The sequence below is a fragment of the Lissotriton helveticus genome, chromosome 8 (genome assembly GCF_964261635.1).
Source record: "Lissotriton helveticus chromosome 8, aLisHel1.1, whole genome shotgun sequence".
NCBI lineage: Eukaryota > Metazoa > Chordata > Amphibia > Caudata > Salamandridae > Lissotriton > Lissotriton helveticus.
The window spans coordinates 460724832-460744696 of record NC_136069.1 but is presented as its reverse complement, the minus strand read 5'-3'; the positions used below and the strand labels follow the sequence as shown (position 1 = coordinate 460744696).

The 19865-nt window shown below is 43.6% G+C and overlaps 1 protein-coding gene across 1 annotated transcript in view; it reads right to left on the bottom strand.

Annotated features, from left to right (window-relative positions):
- The window catches only part of ITM2B (integral membrane protein 2B), a 191448-nt gene that overhangs the window by 98905 nt on the left and 72678 nt on the right, over positions 1-19865 (bottom strand). The window contains exon 2 of the mRNA XM_078657332.1: positions 12056-12184. Within this exon, the coding sequence (XP_078513458.1) occupies positions 12056-12184 (129 nt within the window). The remainder of the gene's footprint in view (positions 1-12055; positions 12185-19865) is intronic.

Here is a 19865-nt window from a genome sequence, read left to right as displayed (position 1 = left end):
TTTGATCGAGGGCCCTTCTCCACTTTTTTTTTTCTCTCCTTCTTTTTCCCTTTTTCTATTATTCTATATTTCGGGTTCTCCTTTAGGGCGATAGGCACGCTGCTGGGGGGGGGGGGGGGATATAGGCCGTAGCCTTCTGCAGGGGTGCAGGGTGGGGGGTAGGGGGAAGGGGGTTGTTTATTTGTTCTTTCTTTGTCTCTATGGCCCTTTGTCTTTTCTTCTTTATGGTGTCGTCGTTTTTCATGTTTCCTACAGTCTGTCTTGTTTTAGGGGCTGGGGTGCTGTTTGACACGTCCTGTATGTGTTGTTTACATTTATCCTGACTCGTATGCCTTGCCCCCATGTCTTTAAGAGTGTTTGCACTCTTTGCAGATTTCTGTTTCATGTTGCTATTGTAGGACCATGTATGACCGTATGGCAATTATTCTGCTATTTTTTATTTTTTATTTTTCTTCATTGTAAAATGAACCCTATTGAATCCTGATTATCACGCTGTATGCTTGCATACGGGTCATATCCTGGATACGTATCTGACCCCGACTTCCGGGTTGCTGTATCTTTCTATATCGCTTTGCTGAATTTCCGAATTGACTAGCGGCCGGCCGGAAGGGTTGTAGGCCCATGCTTGTATCTATGTGAAGTGCTAATAAAGGTTCTCAAAAAAAAAAAAAAAAGAAAACAGTGTGGGTGCCAAGACACACCCCTGCCGAACACCTCGCTCGACAGGGAATGGGTCGGTCACCTCACCCTGAGCCCCCCACCTAATCCTGGCGTAATTATTCTCATGCAAGCGGACGATCAGCGTTAACAGTTCAGGGCTCATCCCAGCATCAGCAAGAACCCTCCAAAGTTTGTTCCGGGGGACTAAGTCAAAAGCTGACTTTAAGTCAACAAAAACAGCATAAAGGGTCCCCTTAGATAGAGTCACATTCCTCCAATAAAGGGCAATAAAAAAAGAACGCTTGATCAATTGAGCTCGTGCAAGGGCGAAAGCCAGCTTGGTAAGGCGACAAAATTTCATTTTCTTCTACCCAGGATTGCAATTTGTTTTGGACTAACCGACCTATCACTTTTTGTACAGAATCAATAAGACTGGTAGGTCTGTAGTTACCTGGTAGTGCTTTGTCCCCCTTTTTATACACCGGAATTATTTCTGCACCCAGCCACGAGTTAGGAATGGGTGCCCCCATGGCCACTGAATTTGCTAACCATTCAAGATACTGACCCCAAACTGCCCGATCACTCACAAATATGTCAGCTGGTATCCCATCCATACCTGGAGCCCTACCAGCGGTCACGCAATCCAGAGATGTGTTAACCTCCTTTGCCGTAAATGGCTGATTGAGGTAAAATACTATTGGGGGTATTATGTTGTCACCTTCAGTCAGATCACGAGAATATTGGGGTTTAAAAAAATCGATCCATTTGTCTGTTGCTACATTGTTTGTAGGGGTATCAGCTCTCCCTCCTCTAACCCACTTGACAAGGGCCCAGAAACGTTTTTGGTCCTTTGCCATACAAGCAGACTTTAGATCCCGCCAATAATCCTCATCCCATTGCCTCTTGGCTGCTTTCAGGGCCTTCCTATACTCCTCTATTGCCTCTTTCACTGCCTAAGTTGGATACCAAGATTTCTGCGCGCTAATCTACAGGCCTGATTATACCACCCCATTACAGGAGGATTTTTATTTACATTTGCAGGTTTTATAGGCTTCATAAAGTACCCTTGGAGTTTAATAAAAAAATTTGTGTGGGCCTCTAGCATAAGTATCGGAAAGTGGCGATTGTTACTAAGTAGGTTAATATTCGCCACTTCCTCAGCAGCCACCTTTTTAAGGGTCTCCAAACTCTCAAGATTCTCAATCACTCTCTCCCATTTTATATGCCTCAGATTGTTCGAGGTTACAATATCCAGGGGTACCATTCTACCCTCCAGTCTTGTTGCTCTTAAGCCCTTACTGGCAGAAAATTCTATGCAGAGTGGATTATGATCGCTTTCCAACCTGTTGCTTATCCTCATATCAATTAGACTGCACCATTCCTTGATATCCACAAGGAAATAATCAATTCTGCTCGCAGACCTCCCATTATCGAAAGTATTAGCTCCCTGACTATCGGAGGGCGTGCGACCATTCGCTGCTCTTAGGCCTCTCGCCAGACATAAGCTTTTAAGTTGAATGGCCGCTGCTGTCCATCTTCGAACCCCTGGAAGTTCCAGTTGAGGCACGCCCCACTTACTGTCCTCTTCTGTTGCCAAAAATTGGTCCTCCTGCCCCAACGGTTCGAATGTTGTATTAACATCACCTCCTACCATTATTGATGTCGAAGATGTAAGCATCTCAATTTCGCAATCTAGGGTAGCAATTACTTCCGAGGTTTGACCTCCCGCAATCCCCCTAGCATAGATGTTAAAAAGGACCATTTCCTGTCCATTGGGCCAAGTAATGTTTACAGACAAGATGTCAGTTGATGGGGAATTCCTATGCCTGATTTTACAATGTAATGACTGACGAACCCAAATTATTAGCCCACCAGATGAGCGCCCTTTGGTGTTTTTTATAGCCAACTCATGAAAGCTAAGGAACCCAACTCGATGCACTGGGATCAGTGACCAGGTTTCTTGGAATAAAATAATGTCATATTGATCGATAAATTTGCACCATTCTGGAGACACTATCTTATTGGAAATTCCCGCTAGGTTCCATGAGAGGATAAACAACCTAGCCCCCACTACGGAGGGGCATGGCAGGTCTTGAAATATTAAAGAATCTTGGTTTACAATCACACCTCCAGAGTCAGAGCCTAGATTAGCAAGCGTGGGGCTTACGGTCACCAAGGATGGGAGAACTGTGACAGGTCCAGTACAAATCGCAGGGTGCTTCCCAAGGTCCAACCGCACAAGGATAATGAGCACTGGTGAGGGCCCTGGGATATTTGGAACCCCCCCCCCCACTTTTCTATGTTAACATGGGTACTATTGGGAAATACAGATCCCCTTGATGGGGGTACAAGGCTCCTGTCAAGCTCCCTTGGTCCTATGAGCATAATATTAACATCTCCTCCCAGTCAATCGCATTTGTTTAAATTGGACAAAGCAGCAAATCTGTTTTCCAAGTTGACCCCCCATTCGCTCACTATTTATATATATATATCAAATAGGACAGTGGTTCTTAATCTGTGGTCTGAAGACCCCTGGGGTTCCGCAACTTCTACTAAGAGTGACCTTGGCTGCTTAGTGTGACGCTTCAATTTCTTTAATACTATGTGTACATATGCCACTAGCACGGACTACGTCCAACAATTTACTGTAGCGTGCGGTCATACGTAAGGGTTTAACACCCTTCTTTTTGTATTCTGCGCACAGTAGATATTCCTGCAACACCCTGTATACCTCTTTCACACCATACTATTGTACAGCATTACCCTTTTTTACTGTATACCAATAAGCGAGTTCCAAACAATGATATCCACTATGGTGCAGTATTCACTTACAAACAGCCTTACGATCTCTGTTAACAAAATGAAAATGGTCGAATTAGGAAAAAATCGAGCACCTAGGTATTAATATTTAGGTTTCAATAGTTTCTACTTCGTTTTATTTATTTTATTTAATTTATTTATTTTAGCTGTTTTATAACGCGCTCATATACTACCAGAGTGTCCTGGCGCGTAGAAAGAAAAACAAGCAAGTGACCGGAGGAAAAAAGTAGAGATCTAAATTTTCTTTTTACTATTAGTAGTTTAATAAGCCGTTCTGAAAAGATAGGTTTTAAGTGCCTTCTTAAAAATCACAAAATTTTCAGTTAATCTCAGGGAAAGGGGGAGGGTATTCCAAGTCCTAGCCGCGGTGACAGCAAGTGATTGGCCTCCTAAACGAACTCGCTGAAATCGAGGTACTCTTAAAAAGTTACAGTCAGCGGAACGCAAAGCCCGAGTAGGGACATAACGGGTAAATCTTTCCCTCAAATAAGAAGGGCCAAGGTCATGAACTGCTTTAAAAGCTATGGTAAGAATTTTAAAAGTTATCCTCTGCACTACTGGCAGCCAGTGTAGTTCCTTCATGTGGGTCCGAGTACTTTCTCTATACGGCACATTGCACAGTAGGCGAACAGTCGCATTTTGAATAATCTGAAGCCTTGCGATTAAAAAAGCCGGAGAGCCACACAGCAGAGAGTTGGCATAATCAAGCCGTGATAAAATAAGGGCCCTCGCAACCGACTCTCTTGCTGAAGACGGCAAATAAGGAAAAATCTTCCTCATGGCTTTTAGGGACCCGAAGCACACCCCAGTGAGTCTTTTTATGTGTGCTTCGAATCGCAGATCCTCTTCAAACCAGACTCCCAAGTTTTTAGCAGGAATATTAACGGAGCCTGGCTGGGGAAAATCGGAAGGCCACAGAGTTTCTCTGAAGATGGGCGAGAACTGGCCATACAGCAAGATTTCTGTTTTATCTTCATTGCACTTCAATTGTGCTGCTGCTAACCAGTTGAACACAGCGGAGAGGCATGAACGCACGACCTCAGTGTTAGTATTCGCATCTGGCCACGTAAACAGGAGTTGCGTGTCATCCGCATACGCTATTATTTTTGCTCCCATTTGTTCAGCTAAAAAAATAAGAGGAGTGAGGTATACATTAAAAAGTAGGGGGCTCAAAGTAGAGCCCTGGGGTACTCCTGTAGTAAGGGGTTTAATCGAGGATGAGTAAGGAGGAATCCAGACCTGCTGAGACCTATCTGAAAGAAAAGATTCCACCCATTCCAGTGCAGAACCCACTATGCCGATATCGGCCAGCCGTGCCAAGAGAAGTGCGTGTGGAACAGTGTCAAACGCGGCAGAGAGGTCCAATAAAATCAGCACCGCTCTGCCGCCACTGTCCAAACACCCCCTAATCGCCTCTGTAACCTCTACCAGCGCTGTCTCAGTGCTATAGGCTGCACGAAAGCCAGATTGGGCTGGATGTAACGCCCCTGAAGTTTCAACAAAGGCATTAAGCTGGGAAAAAGGAAGCTTCTCACCAATTTTAGCCATAGCTGGCAGAAGAGAAATAGGTCTATAGTTGCTCGGCATAGCTGGGTCCGCGCCTGCTTTCTTTAGCAGTGGCAAAAGCTTAGCCTGTTTCCATATTTTGGGGACAGTTGCAGTAGTAAATGATAGTCCTATTATTTGGGAGACTTCAGAAGCCACTACTTCGGCTGCTTCGGCCAGCACCCGGGCCGGGCAGACGTCCCCGGGAGCACCAGATTTTAATGATTTAATTGCTGCCAGGGTATCATCGACCGAAGGGGGGATAAGTCTCTCCATGATGGTGATGGGTGGAACCTTAGTTTCATTGTTATCCATCATCTCATATCCTCCTCCAACTGTTCTCAAACTTTGTTGAATGTTAGCAATTTTCGTTAGGAAGAAGGAGGAGAGATTTTCACACCATTCGGTAGAAGGACTCATAGATACCTGCTCAGCACAGGGAGAGAGAAAGCTCTTCACTATCGAAAAAATTTCACGACTGTTGTTATTAGCTCTCTCAATTCTTTTAGAGAAAAACTCCGTTTTTGCATGTTTAATGCTAGTATAGTAATCTCGCTGGGCTGAGCGAAACACTGCTTTAGCCTGTGGGCAGTAAGCTAATCTCCATACTCGCTCCAGTTTCTTGCAAGCAAGTTTCAGAGTACGGAGGTGGGGCGAATACCATGGTTGAGAAGGAGTCATCCTATTTCTGCCTGAGTCAGCCTTCTTGGAAGAGGAGGTCACCGCTGCTTTCATCCATCTGTCGTAAGCCTGCAACGCAGAATCCATATCTGCCCCTAAGATGGGTCTGTTCAAATCAAGGTAGGTCATCAAATTACCCACGTTGATTTTTGGGGGGCCCATTGTTTTAGCAGACTTGGGAGGATCTCTCAAGGCAGTCCAAGAGAATCTAATCAGCTGATGGTCGGACCAAGTAACTGCTTGAGGGGCCTCGACCATCAGTGGGAAGTTAGTGCATACAATGTCTAAGATATGGCCACCAGAGTGGGTAGGGGAAGATACCCATTGGGTGAGGGAGGCCAGATCAAAGTAATCATATAGCAACTTTCTTTCTCGGCAATCCTGGACATCAACGTGGATATTGAAATCACCTAGCATTAAAAAGCGTGAAAACCTCAATGCACGGGGAACAAGAGTCTCAGAGAGAGCTTTAAGAAAAGGACCAGAAGGACCTGGAGGCCTATAAATAAGGGAACCACCCAGTGTGAAATGAGGGGATAGACACAAGGAAAAATTTAAAAGCTCACCATCAGCTAAAATATCTGAGTCTTCCACCTTAAGAGCCCAGCATTCTCTAAAAATAATTGCTAGACCCCCGCCCCTACCCCCCATCCTGTCCTTCCGTTGAATTTTGAACCCTCTAGGGATTGCCAATTCAATATCAGGAGCACAGGAATCATTCAACCACGTTTCTGTAATAAACAACAGGTCTAAAGTACCTTCTTCTAGCAGAGCGTAATGTCAGAAGCATGTTTGCTCATGGAGCGGGCATTTATTAGAGCAGCCGAGATAGAGCCCAGCTCAGAGGCGGGTTCAGGACAGGCCATATCATGTATACAGCAAGTAAAACGACAGGTAGAGCACGGGAAAAGACTTACAGGGTCAAGTATAGTACAGTTAGACCTTTTATCTAATGAGGGGCAGAGCGCCATCAGGGTCGCACGAGTATATATTATGATAGGTCTGGGCAAGGTCGATGAATGCCCGCCAGCCCGCCCTGCGTCCGCCACGTCCGAGGCGCGGACGGGCGCAGACGGGCTGACCTTTGGCTTACCTTCGGCGCGCCTTAGAGGCGCGCCCGCCATGCGCGACCGCTGCGCGTTGGTGCAGGCATGCTAATTTTATGCCGCGTCCTCTCTCCACCAGCTAGAACGCTGCCACCAGTTCTGCTGGGGAGAAGGACTACCCTCAAGATGGCCGCCAACCCTCGCCACAACCGTGATAGCAGCTTCGGTCAGAGGGGCCAGGAGGGGCTTTCCCAAGATAGACGGGTGAGTGAAAGCTCGCCCGCGATGAACCTGCACAATTTTAAAAGTTAGGCAGAGTGAAATTACAATTTTAAAAGCAATACGATCTTTGTGCAAAAATATGAACACACAGTATTAAAATCACCGCTGTTCAAGAATGTGGCCACAAGCAAAGCGGGAGTAGCAGGGAGCTGCCACCACCCTTAAGACCCACCGCAAAGACTATTGGCCTCGGCTGAATTTATGCCGCGTCCTCTCTCCACCAGCTAGAACGCTGCCACCAGTTCTGCTGGGGAGAAGGACTACCCTCAAGATGGCCGCCAACCCTCGCCACAACCGTGATAGCAGCTTCGGTCAGAGGGGCCAGGAGGGGCTTTCCCAAGATAGACGGGTGAGTGAAAGCTCGCCCGCGATGAACCTGCACAATTTTAAAAGTTAGGCAGAGTGAAATTACAATTTTAAAAGCAATACGATCTTTGTGCAAAAATATGAACACACAGTATTAAAATCACCGCTGTTCAATAATGTGGCCACAAGCAAAGCGGGAGTAGCAGGGAGCTGCCACCACCCTTAAGTCACATAACTTGAGACAGGCATAGCCAACTTAGTATGAAACCTCCCCATTTCAACCACCCACCCTGAAACCCGCCCCTCACTAAAGACATCTGCTTAAGATAGGTCTGTTTTTATCACACACGCCACCACCACCCCATTCTCATTTATGCATGGAACTTTGTTAACATACACTTCTCATTATCCAGCAGATCTAGGGCATTAAGCTTGGTGGGACTGTACATGCCTTTCTTCTCATTCAAATATAGAAGTACTGGATCCTACATTCTGATGAATCTAGGAAACTCTTCTTTAGGTTCATGTGCTATTCATTTGTGGGCAAGTGGATGCCAGAGTCTCTAAAGCCATAGTTCTAGTTTTTTTTTTAACACTGTGCTTACCCATACTTCCAGTATAGTCTATTTAGCGGCAAGTAGTAGGTGGGAGATTTTTCCCTTTGACTGAGTGTAGTGTGTACGATTTCAGTAGTGGGATCCCTAGAAGATGCTGGATGTCTGCCTATGTCCCCCACTTCAATGTGAGATCTAGTGCTTAGCACAGACCCAAAGAATTAATTACGATTTGGGCATGCACATAGTAAAGGCAAGATTGGGCACTGCATTGTCTCCAGCAGGTCATGGGTCAAGTCCCATCTAACTTATGCAAGTGCAGAGGGGTGTAGTACCACCAATATGCAATCTTGTAGAGGGGTTCTCATCATTTTGCATGGTTGGCAAACTTGTTTGCCTGTGTGAAGATTCAGCCCCATTCTGTGGGAGATGAAGAAATGTTGGGTTCTTTCTCTCCTCGGTTCTAGTTATGTTATTTTGATTTGTATGGTGCAGCTTATAATGGTATACAGACATATTCAGACGCTCTTGGTAGGTAAAGCTCAAATGAGGTGGTTTTGTGTTAAGTATTGCACACACTTTTAATACCAGCTGCCATGGAGTTGTTTGTGTTTGTAAGAATCTTTCTAATCCTGTGACCGGCTCCATCCTGTGATGCTCCCTCTTTTTTGGGGGGCAGTATAAACCAGTGTCCAACCTGGAGGTAACAATATCTCTCCTTCTGGTGCACCATTGGTAGTCTTGATGTTCTAAAATGAACAAATGTCTCTGTTGTGATAAAAGTCCCGGAACCCGAATTATCCCTGCATCTTCCATGCTCGTAACAGAGCTCTACCAAGTCCAGGAGTTCCCAACAATAGGCATCATGGGAGATGGGAACGCAGTAAGGCTAATTGGGTCTCACCAGGCAATACCAGGTCTCAAAAATTACCCTGGTTAGGGGTGAAATGTACAAATCTCTGCATTATTCCTTTTACTCAGCTGGCAAGCTGTCGGATTCTGATTGATGAAGCACCATATCTTGTTTGTCTACCCACGGAGCCTTTCTAACACAGAACACAACTGGGCAGCCTCGAAATAGTGATGTAGGTTATGCATGCCCAATCTTCCTCGTCTAAGGTGTGTCCTACACGTTTGCTAATGAATACATGGCCTTTTCTCCCTCAAACAGGATTGTTGCTTAAGTACTGTAGTTGAGAGATTTCCTCTCTAAAAGGAGGAAGAGGAAAGCCACTATGAGGATAGTCCTAAGGGATCAATCCGGAATAGTAAACAACGATAACATGAGTGTGGCTTACACAATAATAACAAAACAAAAAATTGTCAAACACTGTAGTGTTATAAATAGGTTGTTATGGGTTATCAAGTTAAAAAGAAACTTTGATGGAAATGTGTACTAATCATCATAACATTGTTAGCCAATTTTAAAATTCTATTATTAGTGTTGGAGGTATTGTGTATTTTCTTATGTGAACAATGCACTTTTCATGTCTTTCTAAAATGCATGATCCTTTGCCTTAGGAAGAGATATGACTGATTATGATTAGGGACCCTTATCATTAGCAAATATATGGCATTGCAGGAAACTCTAGAAATAATCACAAATGGGTTATTTCATTAAAGGTCTATGTGCTACTGCTCTCTGAAAGCATTGCCAAAATCAAGGGGCATCTAACAAACAAAAAGGTTGATTTAAGTGAAACCACTGTAAAATGTTAGTCAGCATATCCTCTTGCAATTAACACTAGTACACTTGATGTCAAAAGTAACACATAGTCACAATTTATTTGACCATGTGCTAGCATTAGATTGCTCGATACCAATTCAACCTTGCTGACCTAGATTGGTCTTCTTGTTGGAAGGTGTTCTATTTCTGTTTAAAAACTATGTCATTGAAAAAAAGCAAAAACAGCAAGTGAGCCAAAAACTCAGTGGAGAGGCATAGTGTACATTCTAAATGTACACTTGCTGTTTATGCTTTGCCTCACTATCTTCTCCTTCTCAAAGGTCCCTTACCACACGCTTATCTCCTCTACTGGCGACAAGGAGTCATCTCCCTGACCATTATTAAAGATAGGAAACCCAACATGGATGCTTGTTTCCAGACCAGGGCAGACTTGGCTTGGCAGTTCGGGCTGCACTGTTCCCACGAGGAACAGGGTCAAGACTGATTTGCATATGGCTGGGTCCAGACTGGGGTGGTTTGGTGAGCAGAAGAACGATAATGGATTAAACCCAGATCTGGGACTGGGGGCTAGTGTCTGAACATTTTCAGCACTCGGTCCATCATTTTATTGTGTTTGCATTATTAAAGCTAGGCATGTCACTGCTGAAGAGCTGGGACTGTATTCTATTCAGTAATCATGACAATATCCAGAACTCTAACAGTCGACTACATCTGACAAGCAGGAAACTTAACAATCAGTCAACAACAGTCCCATTCTCCTTAGCAACGTACATTTTAAGAGCCTGCCAGATAAGACTAAGAACTGATGCCAGAAAATAGCTTTTCAACATCATGACAGCTTGTTAGAAGCAAAATTAAATTATTACTGCTCTTTCCTGTGATATACTGATTACTGCATTTCTACTGCCTAAGCCAGAAGGAGCTTGGTGCGTAAAAACTATAGCACTTAGGACAACAGAATATGGTATATTCCAATCCGGGATGAAGATTGAATTTATTGTACTGCTATTTAATAGTTTTTAACTGAAATGACTAACAACTCTGTAAATGTTAAACCGTCCGAATTTGATACATTTCGTTAGAAAATGTGTTTTTATGGTCTTTGTACTTGTTTGTATGCACTTTTATTTAATGGGACTGGCTTTTGTAACTAAATAAAAATAATGTACAAATAAAAAATTGGTAGAAAATAGCATTTCAGAAGAGCACTTTAAAAGTCTATCATGTTATAGTACATTGTAATTAATTATAGCCTTCATTAACAAGCTCCACCAAATGTGGAAATCATGCTACAAAATGGGTTTTACGGTGTGTGATAAAATGATCGACTTGCGTTCTGTGGCCAATGGATAGCTGAAGGAGGGAAAGATTCCCTAGTGACACACTCCGGTGATGTGCACAATGGCAAAGGATATGTATTGAAGTACACAAGAAATTGTGAATAAAAAGTCTCAAGCCTTGCTTTGTGCAGGGAGCCACGTCAAATAATATTATTAGCATTTGCTGAGCCAGGATTTTAAACACATTTGAGTTTGCAATAATGAAATGAAATCAAAAGGCATTTATGAATGAATGAATGAATTTGTACTTGTAAAGCGCGCTGCTGCCCCAGCAACGGGGCGTCCTTGCGCTGTACTCATACCGCTGTGGAACCCTTCCTGGCTTTTCCCTGTGAAATGTCCACTCCTGGGCACCCCCAAGGTGAAGCCAGGCATCCCAGCGCTGTTGGGGCCGTTGTGGAGATTAAGCAAGCTATTGCCCAGAGTTGCAGAGTGGGACCCATGATTAGAATAAGCACCGAAGCGAGAATTATCAGGTCCGGGGAAATTGAGCCCAAGACCCGCCAAGGCGGGAACTGAACCCTGGTCCCAGGCCAGACCTCTGCATCAGGGTCTGCCGCTCTAACCATTGAGCCACACTTCTCCACTTATAGAGCGCATGGCTACCCGGAAGTGTCCCAGCGCTGTGGACCAACATAGACTGAGACTGACTAGCTGTGGACCAACATGGACTGAGACTGACTAGGAGACCAGCAGGGTCTTAAGTCGTTTTCTGAAGGTATGGTGATTGGAGATCAGCCGTAGATGAAGTGGCAAGGAATTCCAGAGTTTGGAGGGATTGTATGAGAACAGTCGTCCGCCACTTCTGGCTCTTCTTATTCTAGGTATCTACGTTTTCTGTTAGCTTTATAAGGAAGGATCAGGGCTAAGTTAATGGCGGGGCCTGTTCCTGACAGTGTTTTATGGGCAATGCACAACGATTTGAATTTGATGCGTTCATGCACGGGGAGCCAGTGAAGGGAACAAATTGCCGGTTTGGCTGATTGTCTGTTGGAAATGCCCGTCAGGAGTCTGGCTGCACTGTTCTGGACTAACTGGAGTTTGGCAATAACATCACAAGATGTCACAAGATTATACAATCTTGTGACATCTGCCTCCTTTCTCCCAACCACAGATATCAATGTTGGTACTTACCTGCTTTGTTAAATATTTGTACAGGTATGCACTTCCAAGTATCACACCGGCTAGCATAAAAGCCAGTCCAAAGCACATGCACCAACACCATGCTCTTCTCTGTCCAATTGGCACCACGTCATATGGTTCCTACAATTCAAAGAGAAAGAAGATCTGTGAACCCATTTTATACATTAAGAATCAAACTTTTTTTTTGTTTAAATCTTTTTAATTGAATTTATGCATTCTTATGTGAATTTACATACATATACGATGCTTTTTTCAATGACAGTTGCATTTGATACAATGTGTACACATTAGCAGATCGTTAATACTGTCAGGATATAATACGGACAACGCAGTGCTTACCAATTATATCGGATGTATGAATCTTATCAGCTTTTCGAATTAAGGAGCAACTACATAATTTATCTTTTGGTCATCATTTCGCACTGTGTAAGGCTTACGGTTAGGCACAGTTGAGTGCAAGTACAGTAGATGTGAAGTTTTGCAAGAGTTCATTTAGTTCTAACACATTTAACATAGGAGAAAAGATGATACAACCAAAAAAAGAAAAACAACAACATTGACCTTGCCCTTAATACCTTTTCCCCGCTTATGCTTGCGTAGTGTTGCGTTGCTAATGTATTTATCGGTGTCCCCGGTCTGTGGCGTACGCGCCTGCGTAGCCTCATGTTTGACACGTATTTGCCCATGGAATACTGCTTAAGAATCTGAACTCTTGATGCACTGTGTAAACTGACAGCTAGCCAGATACACCTTGAAGTCGAACATCAACTTTGTTTGTAAATTATATTTTAAAGGAAATCCTCTTGCAGAGCACTAAACAGCAAAATAAAACTGGTGAACAATGCCCACACTTTTTGGAGTGGAATTGATCAGTTTCTTGAGGTCAAAAACCTTCCAATAATGGTCAGAAGTCTATAGGTATGTCCATTTCCCTCCCCTGTAGGACGACAGAACAATTCATGCTTTCTTAAGCTAAAAATCGAATGCTTCTCGTGGTCAGTAGAAATCCCTTGTTAACGACCTTCAGGATACTTATGCCGTTCTAAGATAGCCAGTGCACTGAATTTATCGTTGCTATTGCATATTACAGAGGAGATTTCTTCCCATGTCTTTCACTTGCTATATTATGGAGATGTAGGATATATGGTAAGAGGTATGAGAAGTTGTCAATCTAATAGCAGACATGAGACATACTTCTCGATGTGATCTTTGCTCTTGCCCGATTCCATTAATCCCACATTACTTGACACTAAAAGGAAACTGGTTTAGTTGAGTGATGTGAAGATAAAGTGTCTTCTAAGTTAGGGCCACTCTCCAGGGCAGAAAAGCGGCATATGCGCAGCAGTACAGCACTTACCCAAATTAAAGCTTCAAAGAATCCATGACCTCATTATTTTATGTTGCTACCTTCCCTCCAAACATGTAACACTATTGAACGATTGCGGAAGTTATTGCCTGCTAGGAGTGAAGTGTTATAACCATCTTGTCTGAGCTTTAAATACGCTTAGTATACTCTGAACTGCCCATAGTCCTGGTCACTGTTGAGGAACATCAGGCTGCAAACATCAGCCAAACAACAGATCTACAGAGCATCTAGTAGGCACAATATTTTTGATCGTAAAATGGAGGATATTTACGGAGGATGTGTATTATAGCCAATAACACAATGAATTCTAGTAATTTGGTAAAGAACAACGCAGAAGGGCAGGTACATTTCAAATATTTATCAGAACCAAAAGATGGCTTTCTTTTTTTTTATGCATTCATTCACCCACAGAGCTTTCTGTATCTTTTTGGCCTATTTTGATCTTTTGGAGAATTATTTTGTCAAAGGACCGGGAGAACCAGTCATCTAGCTTTTTTTATTTTGTCTATTGCTTTTAGTTGTGTGTATGTAGCTAGATGAGTATCCAAATAATCCATATTCAAATTGACGAATTAGTTGACGGCCCTAAAAGATCCTATTTGAGAAGACAATGAGGTAGCGTTCAGTCCAACAGACCAGGGAGGCACCATGGCTTTTTATTATGTCGGGGTTGTGGAAAAGCATTCCTACTGTATATCCAGCTCCGTGGATCAGCCCTGTGGCAGTCAAGAGAAAGTGGTGTGTGGCAAGGTTAATACAATAGCATTTGTGGAGGCATTTTTAGTTTGGCAAACCAGATGTTTTGCTCGCCAAGGATGCATAAACTGGAATATTTGGAGGGGGTCTGTAAAGCAGGAGGAAACAGCAAGTGAATGTAGGAATGAGGTTGCATCGGAGAAAGGCAGCTTTGTAGCCTTGAATTAAACTATTGTTGCTTTTGGTGTTCTTAAAACAAATTACCAATTCTCCTACTATCTTTCGCTGACAAGGATAAGTAATGCTTTGATACCTTGATGTCAATGTTTCATGAAAAACTGGAGCCATATCCGCTCCCTCTCTTTGATGAATGGTAGGTCTGGTTTTGAGTCTGCAAAAATGTTGTTGCTCTTGCACATCGATTGCACGTTCATCCGCATACAGTTTGGATGGGGTACAGTGCGTTTAAAGGCAAAATGGATTGAACTTAGATTAGTGTTTGAATATTCCTTTGTGATCACCTTATGTTTGTGGTGCTTGATGGGCGAATGTTCTTCCACTTGTGAACTAAAGGGTAATGACATTGGCTGGGTGGATGAGGAGCTCATGGACCAACTAGTGGAGATATCCTTACTCTCTGGGCAGTCAATGTCCTGTTCAAAGATAGTTTTGGTGGGGTCATTGTGAAGAGGTGAGTAAGAGCCTATGTGTATCTAGAGAAAAGTTGTTAGTGGGCAATTGTGGTTTGGCGCTATGTTGAGGGTATGTTAAGACCTGCTATGTTACTGGTAAAGTGTTGTGTACCTTGCAACAGAGGTAGTACTTGAGTTTCTTATACCTTTAGTTCTTCAAATTTGGCAAATAATGATAGGCAAGGGTAAGTGATTTGGGGATGAGATTCAGTATGCTGTTCCACGCGGGTGTTACATAAAGTGTGACTGTAATCGAGTGCTAGCATGTAGGTTTGTAGGAGGATGAGCGGTGACATGAGCGAGAGTACGCGCGTATGCTACTTGGCAAAGTTTGTGTTTGAAATTCTAACAGTGATTGTTGGTGTTGAAGAAAGAAATGTATGCGGATTGTGTACTTATTTATGGATTGAAATGCGTTGGTCATTCAAAACTTAGAGATGGTTGTGGTGAAGGGAGTTTGTTTTTATTTTTAGTGCTTGTGAGTTAATTTTTCTGAGGATTCATTAGTGACTAAGAGGGATGTGAGAACTGCAGATGAGATGAGGAGTAGAGTTACTTGGTTGTGGTGACCATCTACCTAGGTTTCATTATTTACACATTGGAAATAGCTAAAGTTCAGTAAACCATGCCATACAATAAACATTATTATCATCATTAACAAAGCAACAACAAAAACAGGATCTATAGTAGCTATTTTAACAACCACTGGCAAAACCAATAGGTCTAGCATTGGCTGCCAGCCTTTAGGTTTTGTCTGTGCATATTTTTGGGAACAGTTTTTGTAAAACTTCGCTGCTAGTGGAGCTACCAGGCACTCATCAATAAAGTTATATTTAAAAAAAAAAAAACACTGACTGAATGAAATACTGTATATTGGTCTCAAATAGCAAACATTGTTATAGTAGTCCCTGCTGCTGAAGGAAAGAACCTTGCTTGTGGCTGTTACTCCTGTGAAGTTGGCCAAGACCTGAAGTGGGCTAACCCACTGCTCCATGTTGTATGTATGCAATAGTGGATGGAATAAAAATATAAATGCACCATAACAGACAAATGGGTGAAGAGGTCTGGCTGAAACCATTTATACGTAAGTATATTATATTTGTAATTTTACTCAAATCAAAATGTCTTGGCTAACACAAGACCTAAATAACCATAAACAAAACTTTACCTACATATACATACATAGATGGTCTTTGGGTCAGTTGATTTGGTCTGTTCAAGTGTCATTCACATTCTGCCTCTTCCCATGAAAGCAGACTTTATGGATACGTTAGCCAATTTTTGCTAATGGCTCTATTGCCCTACACACCTGTCTGGTCGGGTAACATGGAAGAAGCAGACTCTGCTTATAGGGAGTGGATCAACAATTCTTTAGATCATTTCATTCCTCTGAAACGTCTGAGGCCTAGGCGAGATCAGTCCCATCCTTGGTATTTGGAAACTCTTGCTGAAACAAAAAAACACTGCAAGCTGCTAGAGCGTACCTGGAGGCGATGTTATGACCCCCTGGCCAAAATTAAGTTTAGAACAGCCACTAAAGCCTATCATAAACTTATAAAAAGAACTAAAGCCACTTATTACTCAGATTTGATCACTTCAAGCACAAATCGTTCTAAAACGATTTTTCCCTGGTGAAAGAAATGTCCAAAGCTCCGGTAGGCACAGGCAATCTGATTGTGTCAGGTGCACAGTGTGAAGAACTATCCTGCTTTTTCATTAACAAAGTTAAAGGGATATACGACCTGCTACAACCAGACAGCCCGTCGGGGCCCTTTAATCCGGCTGGAGACAATCTTGTCCCTCCCCACTTCCTCCTGTCCCTTCCACCTATAGAACAGTCAGAGATAGAACACCTAGCCCAAAGAGTAAAGTCAGGATCTCCAGATATTCCCATCAAACCAGATTTGTTCAGATCACTTCATAACTCTGTCCTGCAGGAAGGCCGCAAACTGATTAATCGATCTTTACAGCAAGCTGCCGTTCCGATATCCTGGAAACATGCCAAAGTATTACCCCTCCTGAAGAAACCTACATTGGATCCCTTAATGCCAGAAAGTTTCCGACCTATTTCGCAGCTCCCCTATCTTGCGAAAATGGCGGAAGCACATGTCAATTCCACTCTGACTGCCTATCTGGAGTCCAATGGGATTCTTGACGAGTCCCAGAATGGCTTCCGTGCTAAATACAGTACGGAGTCTGCCCTGCTAACAGTCACAGAACATCTAAGGGCATCCCTGGATCTGGGCGCAACCTCTATTTTGGTCCTGCTGGATTTGAGTGCGGCTTTTGACACGGTCTCCCACAAGATACTACTTGAGAGACTGTGGGAGATCGGAGTCAGGGAAACGGCCCTGGATTGGTTTGCGTCATTTCTATCGGACCGCTCCTTCCAGGTGCACGCCCCGCCGTACTCGTCCAGCAAGTTCCCTCTTGAATGTGGGGTGCCTCAGGGGTCTGCGCTCAGTCCCACATTGTTTAATGTGTACGTCCGCCCCCTGGCCTTGATGGCCCGGGAACGTAAGATCCAACTAACATCATATGCGGACGACACACATCTTATTTCCAACTTTTCTAATAACAGTGTGGTGGACCAAACCAGATTCCAGGAAGACATTCTGGCGATTTCAAGTTGGTTAACTAACAACTGCCTTCAGTTAAATGCCTCTAAAACAGAGGTACTTCTGGTGGGAAATGGCAGGCAGACCTGGAACGAGCAGTGGTGGCCTCCTGCGTTGGGACCAGCCCCGATACCTAAGGAGTTAGTAAAAAATCTGGGGGTGCTGCTTGACAACTCACTCAATCTGGAGTCTCATGCCAAAAAGGTGGCAGGTACCTGCTACGGGCGTCTCCGCTCTCTTAGACCCATTTTGTTTTTTTTTAGCCCTCCACCCACCAGATTATAGTCCAGGCGTTAGTTTTTTCCCACCTGGACTATTTCAATGTTCTTATGCTGGGCTCGAACAAGACTGCAATTCCCAGAATGCAAAGAACATAGAACGCTGCTGCCTGCGTTCTGTTTGCTCTACCCAAAACTTGCCATACGTCTCCCCTTCTTCGGCGACTACATTGGCTCCCAATACAGCAACGCATTCAATTCACGACCCTCTGCCTCACCCACAAAATCCTGTATAATGCTGGCCCTCTAACTCTGCAGGGACTGTGCTCCTTCTATACTCCCGCGCATGCACTTCGCTCAGCGGACCTCTCTCTGGCCTGTACTGTCAGGATTCGGAGGAGTAGAGCCGGTGGCCGCTCCTTCAGGTACCTAGCCCCTAAGCTTTGGAACTCTATTCCCCCTAAAGCTCGGGCCACTCCAAATCACCTGCAATTTCGAAAAATTATAAAAACCTGGTTGTTTTCATCCATCTAGCTGTCTCTTCCGCACTAGCTTCTGGTTTGTCCGTAAGCGCTGGGACGCCCAGTTGCTGGGGTAGCCATGCGCTCTATAAGAGCACATAACATAACAACACATAATGGCATGATTAAATGTGCACATCCACCTGAAAATAAGTCCTCCTCAGTGTGTAGCTAGTCTTTTAATTTTCCTTTTATAGGTCCCCTTTCATGTTTTTCTGTGCATAGTATAATCAATGCTTTAGCATTCTTAGATGCCCACCACATGCTACCAATTTGCTACATGGGTTTAGGAAATCATAAGGAATCGCAATTTGGAAAGGGCATGTTTAGGGTGTCTCTTCCATACAGTGAGTGCTTCCTTATTGTATGCATTAATGTTTTGTGACCAAAGTTCAGTCACAAAGCAGTAATACTTTGCCGTTTGCAAACGGGAAGGGGTCCCCAAGGAACCTCTTCCCTTTGGGAACGTTAAACATTTTTTCTTACTTAAAAGCAATCATAGACATGGTGATCTGTTGAGCAGTGGCGGCCGTCACTAACAACGGGTGGAAGGACAGGTGGGGGGAGCAGGTGGAGTGGAGCGGAACAAACAAGGTGTCCGTGTTAATTAAAAAAAAAGTGCCTGATGCGGGGGATTGGCCTGAGCAGGCTGGAAAGATGCTCTGCTCAGGTAATGGAGTCTGTGGGGTTTCTACAACTTGGCTGCTGAATACAGCTGGGCTGGAGAAACCTAAGTGCGCATGTGTGTTTTAGTCAGCCGGAGATGGCCGGCCACACACATGCTCACGTAGGGAGAGCACAGGCACTCCTCCCCTCCCATGCCCTGCACAAGCTGGTAAAGAGCTGAAAAACGAAAAATAAAACTATGGTAGACCTTGTTTTATTTCTCATTTGCTGGCTCCGTGCCTGGCAGTGAGGCAACACTCCTCCGCCATTGCGGAGGAGCCGTCGCTGCTGACCCCAGCAAGCCACCTTCCCTGTGATGGCGGTCATTCAACTTGGGTTGCAGATTGCGACCTACCTTATTAATATTCATGAGACAGGTCAATTTGCAACCCACACCAGGAATCACTAATATAAAAATAAAACTTTCATACATTAGGAATAGCGATTACCAAATAGCGATTTAAAATAAATTATTTGAAGAAAGCTATTTTAAACAGTCGTACATCTGGCCCTTATTTATTGGCTGAAATGTTTTGAAAACAATGACACAGGAAACCTACTAACATGTCAATGTAATCTTTCTCTCTCTCTACTCTCGCTGCCTACTTAATGCTCATGTTTTTGAAACATAGTATAGAAAATAGGTTATAAGAAAGGGGCCACATATTATCGGAAAATATCAGGATCACAAGATACATTTTACTGATCTGTAGATATTTTTACTAAGGTGAATTACGACACTAGAAACATTTTAGTTGCTAATATCATTACATATTGTTGTGTAATCTGTATTCGACAGGTTTAATTTAGCAGCCAGATACACTGGATGAAGCAGGAAAAATGCACTGAGTGTGATCTGAGTGACAGTCAACATGGCATCACAATACCAGAAACAGATGCCACAAAATGTTAGGTTTCGATTTTAAGAACCGCTCTATTATGAGTAAAGAGAAACAGTACTTTAAAAGATTTGCCTGAAGGATCCAAAGCTTCAAAGATAAAAAAGGATTTTGCTTGTTTAATT